The sequence below is a fragment of the Oncorhynchus kisutch genome, linkage group LG19 (genome assembly GCF_002021735.2).
Source record: "Oncorhynchus kisutch isolate 150728-3 linkage group LG19, Okis_V2, whole genome shotgun sequence".
Classification (NCBI taxonomy): Eukaryota; Metazoa; Chordata; class Actinopteri; order Salmoniformes; family Salmonidae; genus Oncorhynchus; species Oncorhynchus kisutch.
Window position 1 is genome coordinate 43501938 of NC_034192.2, and position 19751 is coordinate 43521688.

The 19751-nt window shown below is 40.9% G+C and overlaps 1 protein-coding gene across 4 annotated transcripts in view; it reads left to right on the top strand.

Moving 5' to 3' along the window:
• The window catches only part of LOC109864857 (LIM domain-binding protein 2), a 112975-nt gene extending 94067 nt beyond the window's left edge, over positions 1–18908 (top strand). The window contains exons 7-9 of one of the 4 annotated variants that reach the window (XM_020452861.2): positions 1240–1293; positions 2416–2564; positions 14271–18908. In XM_020452861.2, the coding sequence (XP_020308450.2) occupies positions 1240–1293; positions 2416–2564; positions 14271–14501 (434 nt within the window). In that variant the 3' untranslated portion in view covers positions 14502–18908. The remainder of the gene's footprint in view (positions 1–1239; positions 1294–2415; positions 2565–14270) is intronic. The other 3 variants (XM_020452862.2, XM_020452863.2, XM_020452865.2) reach the window with 3 other exon arrangements.
• The last annotated feature ends 843 nt before the right edge of the window (positions 18909–19751 follow it).

A 19751-nucleotide genomic window follows, 5' to 3' on the forward strand; every position in this document is an offset into this window, starting at 1 on the left:
GCGGAACTCTGGAGCTCTGTCAGAGTGACCATTGGGTTCTTGGTCACCTCCCTGACAAAGGCCCTTCTCCCCTGACTTCTCAGTTTGGCCGAGCGGCCAGCTCTAAGAAGAGTCTTGTTGGTTCCAAACTTCTTCCATTTAAGAATGATGGAGGCCACTGTGTTCTTGGGGACCTTCAATGCTGCAGAAATGTTTTGGTGCCCTTCCCAGATCTGTGCTTTGACACAATCCTGTCTCGGAGCTCTACGGACAATTCCTTCTACCTCATGGCTTGGTTTTTGCTCTGAAATACACTGTCAACTGTGGGACCTTATATAGACAGGTGTGTGCCTTTCCAAATCATGTCCAATCAATTGAATTTACCACAGGTGGACTCCAATCAAGTTGTAGCAAAATCTCAAGGATGATCAATGGAAACAGGATGTAGCTCAATTTCGAGTCTTATAACAAAGGGTCTGAATACTTACGTAAATAAGGTATTTCTGTTTTGTATTTTTAATACATTTTTTAAAAACCTGTTTTTGCTTTGTCATTATGGTGTATTGTGTGTAGATTGATGAGGATTTAAAAAAAATCAATTTTAGAATAAGGCTGTAACGTAACATGTGGGAAAAGTCAAGAGGTCTGAATACTTTCCGAATGCACTGTATGTTCCTCAGTTATGTTATCTTTTCAGATAAATTAGACGTCGCTGGTTGCCTTTGAATAAAAAAGCATCTCCCTTGGTGTGATTAGTATAAGAAATGTATTTCATTTTCAGACATCTTTTTGAAGATCACAGAAATGTTGTTTTTCCCACACTGACATTCAGAGGAATAACATTCTCTTACAAACCCTTGGTGAAAATAGCTAAACACATAATTTATGTACATCAGAAACAGATATAAGTACTGCTAAGATCTCTACTGAACCTATCTTATTACTTTACACAAGAATAATGATCAAGGATATACCCTTTTTTTTATTTAATATTTAATTAATTAAATGTGTGGCTCATAATTAGAAAATAAATACTTTTCATAATTGTACCCCTTAGTAATAATGTTTTTAGAAATATTACTCAACAGTAATAATATTTAGACAATATATTTGTCTGTGCATTGCAGTGAATGTACAGCTATCTTTTCTCTTATATTCTCTCTGTTGTCATTTCTGGTCTCTCTCTCTCTCTCAGATATTTAATTACTTAAAATAATTCATCACTTCAATAAACAAAACCCATTTTGATTCTGGTTTCAGCTGGACACCCACAGAATTTCAAAACGGAAATATTCCCCACAAATCACAAAAAAGGTACCTTTTCTGTCTTCCTGTAGTTTTCAATAGAGAGAGTAGTCTTGGAGATTGTATTTTATTCTCTCTCTGAACAGAATGCCATGAAATACATTGTTGTGCACTTTTTGACATGAATGCTCAACAACCGCCTAAAGACGAAATTAGATGACTGCATGTCACATTCAGTATTTCATGCTAAGTCACTATGAAATTCTAAATGATTGACCTAAAATGTTTGCTAAGACACCACACTGTCCATCACCGCTTCATATGGTGACGCAAACAAACAATCTGACTCGTAAAGACAAATCACAGCAATACAAATAAATAATAATAAATTACAAATATAGATACAGTAAGATAAAAGATGGTGTTCTCTCACAGTAGGGTAGTTTTATAAAAGGTGTGTAACATATACGCTGGGAGTCAGGAAGCAGGTCTAGAAATTGAGTTTAATAGAGAAACGATACAGATTAACAAACATGAGAAGAGAAAACAAAACCAATACTGCCTGAAGACAGAGGCTACTGAGGGCTAAATAAAGGGGAAGTAATCAAGTAAATGATGAAGTCCAGGTGTGCATAGCGATGGGGAGCAGGTGTGCGTAATGATGGTTGCCAGATATGCGAGATGTGGGTTGCCAGGACCGGTGGTTAGTAGACCGGCGACGTTGAGCGCTGGAGAGAGGGAACGGGAGTAGGCGTGACAAGGTGGTGTTATCTATCACAGTAGAGCAGTTTTATAAAAGATGGTGTTATCTCTCACAGTAGTGTAGTTTTAAGTTGGGCAGGCTTTTGAGAACTGTACAACACCAAGGTCCTTAAGGCATTCACATTAAGTCAAGCAGCACGTTCTATTGTTGAGCATTTATACAAATGAAACATGGGATCTTTCCAACTAGTGCATGACTTGGGAGATGATAACGCCTTTTGATTTCTCCTCTGATATTAACAAAGCATGGATCGTTTTTTAGTTGTTGCGTGTTGTACGTATTGTGCGTGTGTATGTATGTCTGTCTGTCTGTGCATTCTTGCATGGGTGCGTGTGTGTGCATGTCAATATACACATATATTTTAATGAGTTACCCCCACCTTGGTGTATGCATTATGTTGTCCCCCATGGCTCTTGTTTCCTTTGCTGGTCGTGCCAAAGCTGAGCCAACAAGACAGACGACGACGAAGAGGAGGAAAAGGAAGAACTCTGCCAGCAGTGCCAACAGCAGCGTGGGCAATGCCAACAGTAAGAAGAGAAGCCCTGCCAGCAACTTCAGCCTTTCCAGTCAGGTACCTGTAAGCATCAGATCTACTGGGTTTGGCCCACTCTTACACCACTATACATACTCTTACACCACTATACACCGTCTTTCACCTTCTTACACCACTATACACCCTCGTATACATTCTTACACCACTATACACCTTCTTACACCACTATACACGCCTTCTACACAGCTACTATAGACACGCAGGCAGGAAGGCATGAAACACAATAATGAAACACAACAATTAATTTATAGGACTATCAATCTACTATCATAATATGTTTATTCAAGTATTCATCTAGAATTATCCTCTCCTGTTGCATCATACCCTCTGCTCTGGGGAGTACTTTATCATCTGGTACTCCATGGCTCTAGTCTATCCCATGGCTCTAGTCTATCCCATGGCTCTAGTCTATCCCGTGGCTCTAGTCTATCCCGTGGCTCTAGTCTATCCCGTGGCTCTAGTCTATCTCGTGGCTCTAGTCTATCCCGTGGCTCTAGTCTATCCCGTGGCTCTAGTCTATCCCGTGGCTCTAGTCTATCCCGTGGCTCTAGTCTATCCCGTGGCTCTAGTCTATCCCATGGCTCTAGTCTATCCCATGCATAGCATATTTTCTTCCTTGACATGTCAATACAATGGGGCCACTTGACACAGTTTGAGGTTAAACACCTACTTAAACCACTGAGTGTTAGACCTCGCACTTCACATCACCCCGGGGGATAAAGTGCTATTGCGCCTCAATTGTTTGGACAGGCTATAGTACTTTCTCACTATCACACCCTGGGTTTGCCTTATGGACTGTCAGGAGTCATACTGGGGGGGGGGGGGGGGGGGGGGGTAGGGATGGGAGTGGGGAGGGAGGGAGACTGGGGAACTGTGAACCCTCTTTGTTTTGGGTTACGTTGTTCCTCACAGTGCCGCAGGTCATGCTTTTTAATTCCCAGGGCGTATCTCTTTTTTCTCTATGTATATATTTTTTATGCCTCTCTCTCTCACCCACATAGACACACACCCTCTCCAACTCAAGCTCCCCCTCTCTCTTGCTCTTTCTCGATCTCTCTCCCTCAATCTCCCTTTCTCACACACAAATAGACACACACCCTCGCCAACTCTAGCTACCTCTCACTCTCTTCTATCTCTTACTCAATCATTCGGACGCACACACACACACACACACACACACACACACGCACACACACACACAAATTGTTTTCTCAGTGGGAGGCTGTTTGGCTCTGTGCCATCACTCATTATCAGTATATCTGTATACACCCCCCTTCTCCTCTCCTCTCCTTTCCTTCCCACACACAACCTCCTCTCCCTCCTCATCCCCCATCCTTTCTTTAAGAACACACACTTCCTATGGCTAATGTTGACATGCGTCTTTAAGAGCAGTGGCGGTAACATGCTGGTTACATATGTTGCACGCCTGCTAGCTTTGTCTGAGAAGTTGTTCGTTCGTTGGCTGAGCACAGGCCCTACGTGAGCCCAATGACAATAAGGAGAGGACAAGGAGGAAAGGGAGGGAGTGGGTGAATGGGGGGCATAGAGAAAGGAGGGGGAGTGGGTTGTTGTGTTGTTCAACAGGGACCTCTACTGGTTGCTGGGCTGAAATGACATTGAAAACCATGTAGAGTGCTACTATGAAACCATGCAGAGTACTCCTATGTGTTTGCTGGAGGATTCATTGGGAACATTCAGATATAAATGGATTGTGTAGAACAGATATGGTTGTCTGTCAGGTAGAAAATGTGTGAACATGTGTGAATCAACATGTGTTGTTAGCTCTATTTGTTACGCTTCTATCTGTATCCCTCTGAACATTTCACCTCATAGGTCCTTACCTACACATTCTGTACTTGCAGATCTTAAGAGACTAGATAGGTCTTTGCTGAAAGCTCAGCCCAGCCTTTCAATGGGCATAGAGGAGCATCTACCATATTGCTTACACCTGTCCAGTTCCTTCAGATCTGCAAACACAGAAGAAGTAGCGGGTTGTCTAATATCTCAAAAGGGATGCTAATACACTAACATATGATCAGAAAATGAACATTTGTAGCTGTTTTAACAGCCCATAGGCCCATTCAGGGATAACTGGCTAGCTAATGCTAAAGATAATGAGATGAGTAGATCAAACATTATTAATTAGATCACAATTAACACTCCCCCAATCCAAGTCTGACCACCCAAACTGGCCAAAGGTAGATTGACAACCACCCCCGCAGGAACAGATGGCGAATTCAAGGCTTGTTGGCAATCAGCATGTTTTGAGCTAATTACTTAATTAGCTATGCAAATTGACAAATCAGTGTGGATATTGTCATTTAGTCAAAAAGCTCACCTAAATTAATTAGTGTGATTAAGGCATAGTAGGGTGTAGAGGCGGTAGCTTGGGGGTTTGAGAGACGTTGCCCCCCCAATCCTGATCCTCTTTGGTTGGTGTGTGTGTGTGTGTGTGTGTATGTGTGTGTGTATGTGTGTGTGTGTATGTGTCTGCGTGCGTGCGTGTTCATACATGTGCACACATCTGCATATCAGAAGAGAGTAGCGAGAACTACCATGCCACGCCACATCGACACACATGGGCAGTGATGCATGTGTTTCATTTAACTGTGTGACTTCTTCCCGAGATGCAGTGGGAGGTTGTGGGCTGCTGAGGAGAGAGAGGGTTTAGCAGACCAGGGGAGATGAGATATACAACTCAACCTGCCTAGAACAACCAATACTATCCTAACATAGTCACATAACTACTGGTAATCAATCATCTAACATTGCTTAAATTATTCAATTGCATCTCCTAGATACTCACTGTTAGTTTTATACCTGTACCTATCAAAATAGAGATTTAGCATCACCCAATTCAATTCCCTCACATTGCAAATAAAGAATCAACCACAGAATAAAACTCACTATGTTCTCATCTGTGACCTCAATGCTAGGGGTCATGTCATAGAAATATGTCCGACATAATCACTATTGGGAAAGAGAACAGGGATACCGAGTAAATTGCACAACTGAATGCATTCAAACGGAATACAGTGTCTTCCGAATTTAACCCAATCCCTCTGAATCAGAGAGGTGCGGGGGCTGCCTTAATCGAAGTCCACGTTATCGCCACCCAGGGAGCAGTTGTTGTGGGGGTTAACTACCTTGCTCAAGGGCAAAACTGCAGATTTTGCCACCTTGCCAGTTCGGGTTTCGAGCAAGTAACCTTACTGTCCCAAAGCTCTAACCGCTAGGCTACCTGCCTCCCAAATGGATTGGTCTGCGAGGGGCAGGAAGGGAAGGACAGTCCACTTCATCAGTGGGAGGGGGTTTCATTAGCTCAAAGTGCACTGAATGAGGTTGACCGTGTACATACGGGTTCACCGCCTTCACGGTGCTTCGCCATACACACCAGCCATACACACACTCCTTAAAATCCCACCATGCACCAACTGTTATTGCAGGAGCAGCAGGGGGTTGTTTCGAAACAAGGTAAACACACGGCCAAGAGTAATGCCCTGGGCTTTACCCCTTTGGTGAAACAACAAACACACATCATCAACATTTGAATCACACCCGTTTATGGATTAGAACGGTAAGATGGTTAGAAGGGTAAAAATGGATTAGATGGGTTAGATGGTTAGGAGGGTAAAATGGTTAGAAGGGTAAAATGGATTAGATGGTCAGAAGGGTAAAATGGGTAGAAGGGTAAAATGGTTAGAAAGGTCAAATGGATTAGATAGTCAGAAGTGTAAAATGGTTAGAAGGGTAAAATGGATTAGATGGGTAAAATGGATTAGATGGGTAAAATGGATTAGATGGGTAAAATGGTTAGAAGGGTTAGATGGATTAGATGGGTTAGATGGTTAGGAGGGTAAAATGGTTAGAAGGGTAAAATGGATTGGATGGTCAGAAGGGTAAAATGGTCAGAATGGTAAAATGGGTTAGAAGGATTAGAAGGGTCAGATGGTTAGAAGGGTAAAATGGGTTAGATAGATTAGAAGGGTTAGAATGGTTAGATGGGTTAGAAGGTTTAGATGGATTAGAAGGGTAAGGTGGGTAAGATGGTTAGAAGGGTAAAATGGTTTAGATGGTTAGAAGGGTAAAATGGTTAGAAGGGTAAAATGGATTAGATGTGTTAGATGGTTAGAAGGGTAAAAATGGATTAGATGGGTAAGATGGTTTGAAGGGTCCGATGGTTAGAAGGGTTAGATGGGTTAGATAGATTAGATGGGTTAGATATATTAGATGGGTTAGAAGGGTCAGATGGGTTAGATGGATTATAATGATTAGAAGGGTTAGAAGGATAAGGAGGGTTAGATGGATTAGAAGGGTAAAATGGATTAGATGGGTTAGATGGTTAGGAGGGTAAAATGGATTAGATGGTCAGAAGGGTAAAATGGTCAGAATGGTAAAATGGGTTAGAAGGATTAGATGGGTTAGAAGGGTCAGATGGTTAAAAGGGTAAAATGGGTTAGATGGATTAGAAGGGTTACAAGGGTAAAATGGTTAGAAGGGTCAAATGGATTAGATGGGTTAGATGGTTAGGAGGGTTAGAAGGGTAAGATGGTTAGAAGGGTAAAATTGATTAGATGGGTTAGATGGTTAGGAGGGTTAGGTGGAGTACAAGGGTTAGAATGGTCAGATGGGTTAGATAGATTAGATGGGTTAGATATATTAGATGGGTTAGAAGGGTTAGATAGATTAGATGGGTTAGATATATTAGATGGGTTAGAAGGGTCAGATGGGTTAGATGGATTATAATGATTAGAAGGGTTAGATGGATTAGAAGGATAAGGAGGGTTAGATGGATTAGAAGGGTCAAATGGATTAGATGGGTTAGATGGTTAGAAGGGTAAGATGGTTAGAAGGGTAAAATGGATTAGATGGTCAGAAGGGTAAAATGGTTAGAAGGGTCAAATGGGTTAGAAGGGTCAGATGGTTAGAAGGGTAAAATGGGTTAGAAGGGTTACAAGGGTAAAATGGTTAGAAGGGTCAAATGGATTAGATGGTTAGGAGGGTTAGAAGGGTAAAATGGTTAGAAGGGTAAAATGGGTTAGAAGGGTTACAAGGGTAAAATGGTTAGAAGGGTAAAATGGATTAGATGGTTAGGAGGGTTAGAAGGGTAAAATGGTTAGAAGGGTAAAATGGATTGGATGGTCAGAAGGGTAAAATGGTCAGAATGGTAAAATGGGTTAGAAGGATTAGAAGGGTCAGATGGGTTAGAAGGTTTAGATGGATTAGAAGGGTTAGAAGGGTAAGGTGGGTAAGATGGTTTGAAGGGTAAAATGGATTAGATGGGTTAGAAGGGTAAAATGGTTTAGATGGTTAGAAGGGTAAAATGGTTAGAATGGTAAAACGGATTAGATGTGTTAGAAGGGTACAAATGGATTAGAATGGTAAAATGGATTAGATGTGTTAGAAGGGTACAAATTGATTAGATGGGTAAAATGGATTAGATGGGTAAGATGGTTAGAAGGGTTAGATGGATTACAAGGGTTAGAATGGTCAGATGGGTTAGATATATTAGATGGGTCAGATGGATTAGAAGGTTTAGATGGATTATAATGATTAGAAGGGTTCCATGGATTAGAAGGGTAAAATGGTTAGAATGGTAAAATGGGTTAGATGGTCAGAAGGGTAAAATGGTTAGAATGGTAAAATGGATTAGATGGGTTAGAAGGGTAAATTGGTTAGAAGGGTAAAATGATTAGAAAGGTAAAATAGGTTACAAGGGTAAGATGGTTAGAAGGGTGGTTAGAAGGGTAAAAATGGATTAGATGGGTTAGATGGTTAGGAGGGTAAAATGGTTAGAAGGGTAAAATGCGTAGAAGGGCAAGATGGGTTAGATGGTCAGAAGGGTAAAATGGTTAGAATGGTAAAATGGGTTAAAAGGGTTAGGTGGATAAGAAGGGTTAGATGGTTAGAAGGGTTACAAAGGTAAGATGGTTAGAAGGGTAAAATTGATTAGATGGTCAGAAGGGTAAAATGGTTAGAAGGGTAAAATGGTTAGAAGGGTAAAATGGTCAGAATGGTAAAATGGGTTAGAAGGATTAGATGGGTTAGAAGGGTCAGATGGTCAGAAGGGTAAAATGGTCAGAATGGTAAAATGGGTTAGAAGGATTAGATGGGTTAGAAGGGTCAGATGGTTAGAAGGGTAAAATGGGTTAGATAGATTAGAAGGGTTAGAATGGTCAGATGGGTTAGAAGGTTTCGATGGATTAGAAGGGTAAAATGGATTAGATGGGTTAGAAGGGTTAGATGGTTAGAAGGGTAAAATGGATTAGATGGGTAAGATGGTTAGAAGGGTAAAAATGGATTAGATGGGTAAAATGGATTAGATGGGTAAAATGGTTTGAAGGGTAAGATGGTTAGAATGGTAAAATGGGTAAGATGGTTCGAAGGGTTAGATGGGTTAGATGGATTAGAGGGGTTCGAAGGTTAAAAGTGGATTAGATGAGTTAGAAGGGTAAAATGGTTATAAGGGTAAAATGGTTAGAAGGGTAAGATGGTTAGAAGGGTAAAATGGTTAGAATGGTCAAATGGATTAGATGAGTTAGAAGAGTAAAATGGGTTAGATGGTTAGAAGGGTTAGATAGTTAGAAAGGTAAGATGGTTAGAAGGGTAAAATTGATTAGATGGGTTAGATGGATTAGACGGGTTAGAATGGTCAAATGGGTTAGAAGGGTCAAATTAGTTAGATGGGTTAGAAGGGTTAAGTTGGTTAGAATGGTTAGATGGATTAGATGCTTAGAAGGGTAAAATGCTTAGATGGGTTAAATGGTTAGAAGGGTTAAATGGATTAGATGGGTTAGATCGTTAGAAGGGTAAAATGGGTTAGAATGTTAGTATGGTTCGAAGGGTTAGATGGATTAGAGGGGTTCGAAGGTTAAAAGTGGATTAGATGGGTAAACTGGTTAGAAGGGTAACATGGGTTAGAAGGGTAAAATGGTTAGAATGGTAAAATGGGTTAGATGGGTAAATTGGATTAGATGGGTTAGATGGTTAGGAGAGTTAGAAGGGTAAGATGGTTCGAAGGGTAAGATGGTTATAAGGGTAAGATGGTTAGAAGGGTAAGATGGTTAGAAGGGTAAAATGGTTAGAATGGTAAAATGGATTAGATGAGTTAGAAGAGTAAAATGGGTTAGATGGTTAGAAGGGTTAGATAGTTAGAAAGGTAAGATGGTTAGAAGGGTAAAATTTATTAGACGGGTTAGATGGATTAGACGGGTTAGAATGGTCAAATGGGTTAGAAGGGTCAAATTAGTTAGATGGGTTAGAAGGGTTAAGTGGGTTAGAATGGTTAGATGGATTAGATGCTTAGAAGGGTAAAATGCTTAGATGGGTTAAATGGTTAGAAGGGTTAAATGGATTAGATGGGTTAGATCGTTAGAAGGGTAAAATGGGTTAGAATGTTAGTATGGTTAGAAGGATTAGATGGGGTTTGAAGCCCATGAGTAGTTGTCATAGAGATGGATAGAGGACTCACTTGCCGCAAAAGACTGTGATAGCATGGGCAGTTTATGGGTTGTAGCATTACAGTGCCTTGCGAAAGTATTCGGCCCCCTTGAACTTTGCGACCTTTTGCCACATTTCAGGCTTCAAACAAAGATATAAAACTGTATTTTTTTGTGAAGAATCAACAACAAGTGGGACACAATCATGAAGTGGAACGACATTTATTGGATATTTCAAACTTTTTTAACAAATCAAAAACTGAAAAATTGGGCGTGCAACATTATTCTGCCCCTTTACTTTCAGTGCAGCAAACTCTCTCCAGAAGTTCAGTGAGGATCTCTGAATGATCCAATGTTGACCTAAATGACTAATGATGATAAATACAATCCACCTGTGTGTAATCAAGTCTCTGTATAAATGCACCTGCACTGTGATAGTCTCAGAGGTCCGTTAAAAGCGCAGAGAGCATCATGAAGAACAAGGAACACACCAGGCAGGTCCGAGATACTGTTGTGAAGAAGTTTAAAGCCGGATTTGGATACAAAAAGATTTCCCAAGCTTTAAACATCCCAAGGAGCACTGTGCAAGCGATAATATTGAAATGGAAGGAGTATCAGACCACTGCAAATCTACCAAGACCTGGCCGTCCCTCTAAACGTTCAGCTCATACAAGGAGAAGACTGATCAGAGATGCAGCCAAGAGGCCCATGATCACTCTGGATGAACTGCAGAGATCTACAGCTGAGGTGGGAGACTCTGTCCATAGGAAAACAATCAGTCGTATATTGCACAAATCTGGCCTTTATGGAAGAGTGGCAAGAAGAAAGCCATTTCTTAAAGATATCCATAAAAAGTGTTGTTTAAAGTTTGCCACAAGCCACCTGGGAGATACACCAAACATGTGGAAGAAGGTGCTCTGGTCAGATGAAACCAAAATTGAACTTTTTGGCAACAATGCAAAACGTTATGTTTGGCGTAAAAGCAACACAGCGCATCACCCTGAACACACCATCCCCACTGTCAAACATGGTGGTGGCAGCATCATGGTTTGGGCCTGCTTTTCTTCAGCACGGACAGGATAGATGGTTAAAATTGATGGGAAGATGGATGGAGCCAAATACAGGACCATTCTGGAAGAAAACCTGATGGAGTCTGCAAAAGACCTGAGACTGGGACGGAGATTTGTCTTCCAACAAGACAATGATCCAAAACATAAAGCAAAATCTACAATGGAATGGTTCAAAAATAAACATATCCAGGTGTTAGAATGGCCAAGTCAAAGTCCAGACCTGAATCCAATCGAGAATCTGTGGAAAGAACTGAAAACTGCTGTACACAAATGCTCTCCATCCAACCTCACTGAGCTCGAGCTGTTTTGCAAGGAGGAATAGAAAATAATTTCAGTCTCTCAATGTGCAAAACTGATAGAGACATACCCCAAGCGACTTACAGCTGTAATCGCAGCAAAAGGTGGCGCTACAAAGTATTAACTTAAGGGGGCTGAATAATTTTGCACGCCCAATTTTTCAGTTTTTGATTTGTTAAAAAAGTTTGAAATATCCAATAAATGTCGTTCCACTTCATGATTGTGTCCCACATGTTGTTGATTCTTCACAAAAAAAATACAGTTTTATATCTTTATGTTTGAAGCCTGAAATGTGGCAAAAGGTCGCAAGGTTCAAGGGGGCCGAATACTTTCGCAAGGCACTGTATGTACTACAGTACCGATAATGATCTGTATAACATATCAGGTTTTATCCTAGGTTGGTATTCAATCCGATCAGCATTAGATCTGTGTTATAGCTCACTTGACATTTATTGGTAATTTCAGATTGAACCGACATCTGCAGCGTTAACCGTAAATACGATCTCCACGAACGTTGGGGAAAATGCCTTTAAAATCTGCAATGTCAACTGTCTAGTGCGCTGCGCTATGAATTGAATCCCAGCCTTAGTAAACATGTTATTGTAGCTATAACAGAATGGTGTCCCATCTCCTTACCAACATATGGTGTCAGAAGTGGGATCTGAACCCACGCCTCCATTCAGGATTAGAAGCTCAGGGGTAGGCTACTTGTGTAGGCTACTGGTCTTGATGAGACCCAATGTCCTCTTGTGTTTTTGCTTTTGGCCCTTCATTGCAGTGGTAGGAACTATCATCCATACAGATTAGAGTGGACACTTGTCAGTGGCCATAGTACAACAATAAGCAGGAACAGAGACAGTTCTAAGCTTAATTTCGGTATGACCAATACACTTTGCATGTGTAGTCATCGACAGTTATATGAACGTCTAAAGGCTTTGCCTTATGCTTTGACATGAACTGTGCTGAATGAATATTTCCATAGACTAAGAGTTAGTATAACCTGCATATCACACCATAAAACATATGATCAATACACAGTACCAGTCAAAAGTTTTTAAAAACTCATTCAGTTTTTCTTTATTTAGACTATTTTCTACATTGTAGAATAACAGTGAAGACATCAAAACTATGGAAATAACACGTGGAATCATGTAGTAACCAAAAAAGTGTTAAACAAATCAAAATAGATTTTAGATTCTTCAAAGTAGCCACCCTTTGCCTTGATGACAGCTTTGCACAGTCTTGGCATTCTCTCAACCAGCTTCATGAGGTAGTCACCTGGAATGCATTTCAATTAACAGGTGTGCCTTGTTAAAAGTACTTTAAAATGTCTTTCCTCCTTAATGCGTTTGAGCCAATCAGTTGTGTTGTGACATGGTAAGGGTGGTAAACAGATAGCCCAACTTGGTAAAAGACCAAATCCATATTATGGGAAGAACAGCTCAAATAAGCAAAGAGAAATGGCAGTCCATCATTGCTTTAAGACATGAAAGTCAGTCAATACGGAACATTTCAAGAACTTTGATAGTTTCTTCAAGTGCAGTCGCAAAACCATCAAGAGCTAAGATGAAACTGGCTCTCATGAGGACCGCCACAGGAAGACCCAGAGTTACCCCTGCTACAGAGGATATGGTCATTAGAGTTAACTGCACCTCAGATTGCAGCCCAAATAAATGCTTCACAGAGTTCAAGTAACAGACACATCGCAACATCAACTGTTCAGAAGAGGCTGCGTGAATCAGGCCTTCATGGTCGAATTGCTTCAAAGAAACCACTACCAAAGGACAGCAATAATAAGAAGAGTCTTGCTTGGGCTAAGAAACACAAGCAATGGACATTAGACCATGGAAATCTGTCCTTTGGTCTGATGAGTCCAAATTTGAGATTTTTGGTTCCAACTGCCGTGTCTTTGTGAGACGCAGAGTAGGTCAACGGATGATCGCCGCATGTGTGGTTACCACCGTGAAGCATAGAGAAGGAGGTGTGATGGTGTGGGGGTGCTTTGCTGGTAACACTCTCTGTGATTTATTTAGAATTCAAGGCACACTTAACCAATATGGCTATCACAGCACTCTGCAGCGATACACCATCCAATCTGGTTTGTGGTTAGCGGGACTATCATTTGTTTTTCAACAGGACAATGACCCAAAGCACAGCTCCAGGCTGTGTAAGGGCTATTTGACCAAGGAGAGTGATGGAGTGCTGCATCAGATGACCTGGCCTCCACAATCACCCGACCTCAACCCAATTGAGATGGTTTGGGATGAGTTGGACCACAGAGAGAAAGAAAAGTATCCAACAAGTGCTGAGCATATGTGGGAACTCCTTCAAGACTGTTGGAAAAGCATTCCTCATGAAGCTGGTTGAGAGAATGCCAAGAGTGTGCAAAGCTGTCATCAAGGCAAAGGGTGGCTACTTTGAAGAATCTAAAATCTATTTTGTTTTCTTTAACACTTTTTTGGTTACTACATGATTCCATATGTGTCATTTCATAGTTTTGATGTCTTCATTATTATTCTACAATATAGAAAATAGTCAAATTAAAGAAAACCCCTTGAATGAGTTTGTGCTTCCAAATGATTGACTGGTACTGTCGTACAATCAATATGGGTGGCAGGGTGGCCTAGTGGTTAGAGTGTTGGACTAGTAACCGGAAGGTTGCAAGTTCAAATCCCCAAGCTGACAAGGTACAAATCTGTCTTCTGCCCCTGAACAGGCAGTTAACCCACTGTTCCTAGGCCGTCATTGAAAATAAGAATTTGTTCTTAACTGACTTGCCTAGTTAAATAAAGTTAAAAATATATATTTATGATCAATTCTACATATATTATCTCACAGAATGTCATGCATTTCTCACACATGCAGCAATGTGTCATTAAACATTTCTGACCTTAATGTCTGGCCCTTAACCTCTCTCCTTTCAGGACGTGATGGTGGTTGGTGAGCCCACCCTGATGGGCGGGGAGTTCGGGGACGAGGACGAGCGTCTGATCACACGTCTGGAGAACACGCAGTACGACGCTACCAACGGATTGGACGACGAGGATGACTTCAACGGCTCGCCAGCGCTCGGCAACAACAGCCCGTGGAGCAGCAAGCCGCTCAACAACCAGGACAGCAAGGCCGAGAGCACAGCGCCTCAGTCGTCACAGTAGAACACACAGAGACCAAGGCCACCAAGAGCACAGTCAGTGCCCCCACCTTCATATGTCCGCTTAGCTGACATTTAACTTCAATGGTTGAATGTTACTATTTTGGACATATTCTAATGAGACCATGTTGCCCTCACAGTAAAACAAAGAGGGAAAATAATTATAAAAAAACTGTACCTATTTGGCACAGTAGGGCGGCGCCCTCTAAAACCTCACATTGTACTGAATTGAACCCTGTTGGCAATTTTTTTCACGTCGTGGTCAACGGTGTCACTGTCACTCATCATGATCGATCATCTCCACCAAATACCAGAACAATTCTTCTCCGACTTCACTGTAACATCGAGGAGCGAGACAGAGAACTGAATAACATTGCACAGCAATATCCATACGAATAACACTGCTTTTTCACCTAAATACATACAGGTTGTATGCATTGCAATGATGACGTAAACAATACTGGGTTTTCTTTTTCAATTTTTCCTAGAATTCCTCTGTTTGGATTTGGTGGGAATTCACAGTGTTAGGAGAGTTGGGATAGCTCTGGGAATGACAATGCAGGTGTATATATGAATTGTCCCTCTTGGACACCTTCTCAGTCCTTGAGCTTTAACTGTAGTGCGATTCTGTGGTTGTTGCCCTTTTGACCTTTGATTTGCACGTTGCAACACCTCTGGGACAGTTGACAGGGGAAGTCAAAACAAAACATCAAAAACAAAATGGCTCCTTTAAGGGCATCAGCCTCAATCAGAACTAACCGGCAAGGTTTATACTCAGCCCATATAGAGCCACCAAACTGCATCCGCGATGGCCGAGACGTTGCCGTCTTGAGCTTTTGCCTTTTTATTGAAAATTAATTTGGCTGTTGGTTTGTTTACAGTTGTTTTTTGTTGGATTTTCAAAGAAAAGGAAAGTGACTCTGTTTCACCTTTAAGGACAGCTTCAAGTGGGGAGACACGTGTTCCATGATTACTTTTCCAGAATTACTGCATCAGCGCCAATTGTTATTTCATGCAAACCTGTTTGATTGTGTTTGTAGTCTATTGGTGTTCTTTTGCTTCTCCCCAAAATACTTTACAATCATGTTTGTACTTTGCCAATCAGTAGGCCTTTCACATTTGGAATTTGTTCTTTCCCTTTAATGACCTACTTCCCAAACTGATGTTTAAAGTTTTTTCCTGCATGATTTAGTTTTGTTTGTTTGATATACAGTACCAGTCAAACGTTTGGACACGCGTACTCATTCAAGGGTTTTTCTTTATTTTGACTATTTCTACATTGTAGAATAATAGTGAAGATATCAAAACTATGAAAGAACACATATGGAATCACGTAGTAACCAACAAAGTGTTAAACAAATCAAAATATATTTTAGATTCTTCAAAGTAGCCACCCTTTGCCTTGATGACAGCTTTGCACAGTCTTGGCATTCTCTCAACCAGCTTCATGAGGTAGTCACCTGGAATGCATTTCAATTAACAGGTGTGCCTTGTTAAAAGTACTTAAAAAATGTATTTCCTCCTTAATGCGTTTGAGCCAATCTGTTGTGTTGTGACAAGGTAAGGGTGGTAGACAGAAGATAGCCATACTTGGTAAAATACCAAATATATATTATGGGATGAACAGCTCACATAAGCAAAGAGAAATGACAGTCCATCATTGCTTTAAGACATGAAGGTCAGTCAATACAGAACATTTTAAGAACTTTGAAAGTTTCTTCAAGTGCAGTCGCAAAAACCATCAAGCGCTATGATGAAACTGGCTCTCATGAGGACCGCCACAGGAAAGGAAGACCCAGAGTTACCTCTGCTGCAGAGGATAAGTTCATTAGCGTTACCAGCCTCAGAAATTGCAGGCCAAATAAATGCTTCACAGAGCTCAAGTAACAGACACATCTCAACATCAACTGTTCATAGGAGGCTGCGTGAATCAGACCTTCATGGACGAATTGCTGAAAAGAACCCACTACTAAAGGACACCAATAAGAAGAAGAGACTTGCTTGGGCTAAGAAACACGAGTAATGGACATTGGACCAGTTGAAATCTGTACTTTGGTCTGATGAGTCCAAATTTGGGATTTCAGTTTCCAACCGCTGTTTCTTTGTGAGACGCAGATTAGAACGGATGGCTATTTGACCAAGAAGGAGAGTGATGGAGAGCTGCATCAGATGACCTGGCCTCCACAATCACCCCACCTCAACCCAAAGTAGACAACAAGTGCTCAGCATATGTGGGAACTCCTTCAAGACTGTTTTGAAAAGCATTCCAGGTGAAGCTGGTTGAGAGAATACCAAGAGTGTGCAAAGGGTGTCTATTTGAAGAATCTAAAATATATTTTGATAAAACACTTTTTTCATTACTACATGATTCCATGTGTTATTTAATAGTTTATGTCTTCGCTATTATTCTACAATGTAGAAAATAGTAAAAATAAAGAAAAATCCTTGAATGAGTAGGTGTGTCCAAACTTTTGACTGGTACTGTACTGTACAGTACAGGGAGGCAGGTAGCCTAGTGGTTAGAGCGTTGGGCCAGTAACTGAAAGGTTGCTGGATCAAATCCTCGAGCTGACAAGGTAAAAATCTGTCGTTCTGCCCCTGAACAAGGCAGTTAACCCACTGTTCCCTGGTAGGCCGTCATTGTAAATAAGAATTTGTTCTTAACTGACTTGCCTAGTTAAATAAAGGATAAATAAATAAATAAATACAGTATATTATGTACCTTTTTGTGACACAGCCATTTTATTCATCAGTTTGGGAACACTGTTACAAGGTTTCTAGCTCTGTAACATAGAGAATGATAGAGACCGTTTTACCAGGAGCAGCGCCATTGAGGCCTTCCAGCTTCCTTCATTTTAAAGTAGTCAAAGTAGTCAACTAGGTATGGATTTCTATGGGTTGTAGCCTCAATGGGTTGCTCATGCTGTCACAGATTCTATAATGGCACAGATATAAGGATGAGTCCTCTAACTAGCTCTGTGCTCTGTAAATAGAGGTGTGAACTACAATTTTATCCATATAAGATTAGCCACCATTCTGAAACCATTTTGTACTGTACATGGCAACTGTTTCGACAAGCTTTTTGATTTGTATGAGTTTCACATTTCTATAGGGCATTTTGGATTCTGGTTGTTTGTCTGACCGATTTCTGCTGCTATAAGCAGCACATTTATTGTTTTGTTTATATCCAGTCATTTATTTAATGCAGAAGTCATATGTTAAACAACATTTTAGTCTCAATGGAGAGATATTAAAGATATACTGAACAAAAATATAACAACAACATGTGAAGTGTTGGTCCCATGTTTCATGAGCTGAAACAAAAGATTCCACAAATTTTCCATTCACACAAAAAGCTTATTTCTCTCCAATTTTGTGCACAAATTTGTTTACATCCCTATTAGTAAGCATTTCTCCTTTGCCAAGATAATCCATCCACCTGACAGGTGTGGCATTTCAAGAAGCTGATTAAACAGCATGATCATTACACAGGTGCACCTTGTGTTGGAGAAAATAAAGGCCACAAAAATGTGTCACACAACCCAATGCCACAGATGTCTCAAGTTGAGGGAGCGTGCAATTGGCATGCTGACTGCAGGAATGTCCACCAGAGCTGTTGCCAGAGAATTTAATGCTAATTTCTCTACCATAAGCCACCTCCAATGTAGTTTTAGAGAATTTGGCAGAACGTCCAACCGTCCTCACAACCGCAGACTACGTGTAACCACGCCAGCCCAGGACCTCCACATCCGGCTTCTTCACCTGCGGGATCATCTGAGACCAACCACCCAAACTGAGGAGTATTTCTGTCTTGTAATAAAGCCCTTTCGTGGGGAAAACTCATTCGGATTGGCTGGGCCTGGCTCCCCAGTGGGTGGGCCTATGCCTCCTAGACCCACACATAGCTGCGCCCCTGCCTAGTCATGTGAAATCTATAGATTAGGGTCTAATTCATTTATTTCAAAAATACTGATTTACTTATATGAACTGTAACTTAGTAAAATCGTTTGAATGGTTGCATGTTACATACATGTTTTCGTTCAGTGTACATCATTTTTGCAAATTATTGAGCAAAAACCAGCATACTCAAGGCCCTACAGAAATGCAGTTTTAAAACCCCTCCTTTAGTGTTATCCGTTGTTCTTTGACTATGATTCCCCCCTGATCTCCTCTAGTCTAATCTTCTGTTGGATTTAGTTTCTTAAAGGCAAGAAGACAACGTTTGGATCTTTTGTGTATTTATTTGTGCATTTATAAGGAAGCTAACACATTTCTGAATAGGTTTGAACCTGGTATTATTAGAACTCTGCACAATTTGTACATTATATCGCAGAGATGTTTTGTGTCATATCTGATGTCTGGTATGTATGCTTTGCCATTATGTGTGCCAATAAACCGTGCTTAAAGATTGTTTCCGATTGGGTTTCTGCAGAAATTGTATGAATTACTGTGCATTCTGTGTTCATGCATGTCTGTTTCTCCATTAATCTGTTTTCATATACCTTTATTCTCGTCTGTCTGTTCTCGTATCAATAGGTAGCCAATACGATATGATGGTACTACAGCGTAACTGTGCTGTATCCTTACGTATTTCCAATGTGATGGACAATAACCTATTTTAAGACCAATTTCGAATGTGGCTAATGTCAGCCACCCCTTCTTAGATCCTTGATCAATATAATGAGTTATTTAGGGTCATGGGGTCAACTGGTTCATCAATTCATTTGTTTATCTTTGAACAGGAATCAAGACAGAAATCAATCATTCAGGCATCAGTTACTAAAGGCAGCGAAGCAGCATGATATCAAGGGTGCGTTCGTAAATTCACTATGGCTATCTACTCCGATTTCAGAACACTCTCGTCTGTGTGCCAGAGCGCTAAATAACTGATGAATTTACTAACGCTCGACACCCGTTGTATATGACCGGTGACAGTAGACATCGGCAAAAAATATTAATTCAATAATTCAACAGCCTAACCAGCTCTCTGCTAGGGTGAGTAAAATGGTCCGAGTGAGGTCTTCTTTCATTTATGTCTGGAAGTAGCTAACAAGCTGGCTAACTTTAGCCAGTTAGCTTGGGTGCTTGACTACCGTTGTGAGGTCAGAATGCTCGGATCAACCCTACTCCTCTGCCAGAGCGTCCTGCGTGCGCTCTGAACGCTCCAAAAGCGAAATGCTCTGAATTTACAAATGGACAATCTGACAATGTTCTGAATTTACAAACACCCAGAGCACACTCTGAGCACGAGCTG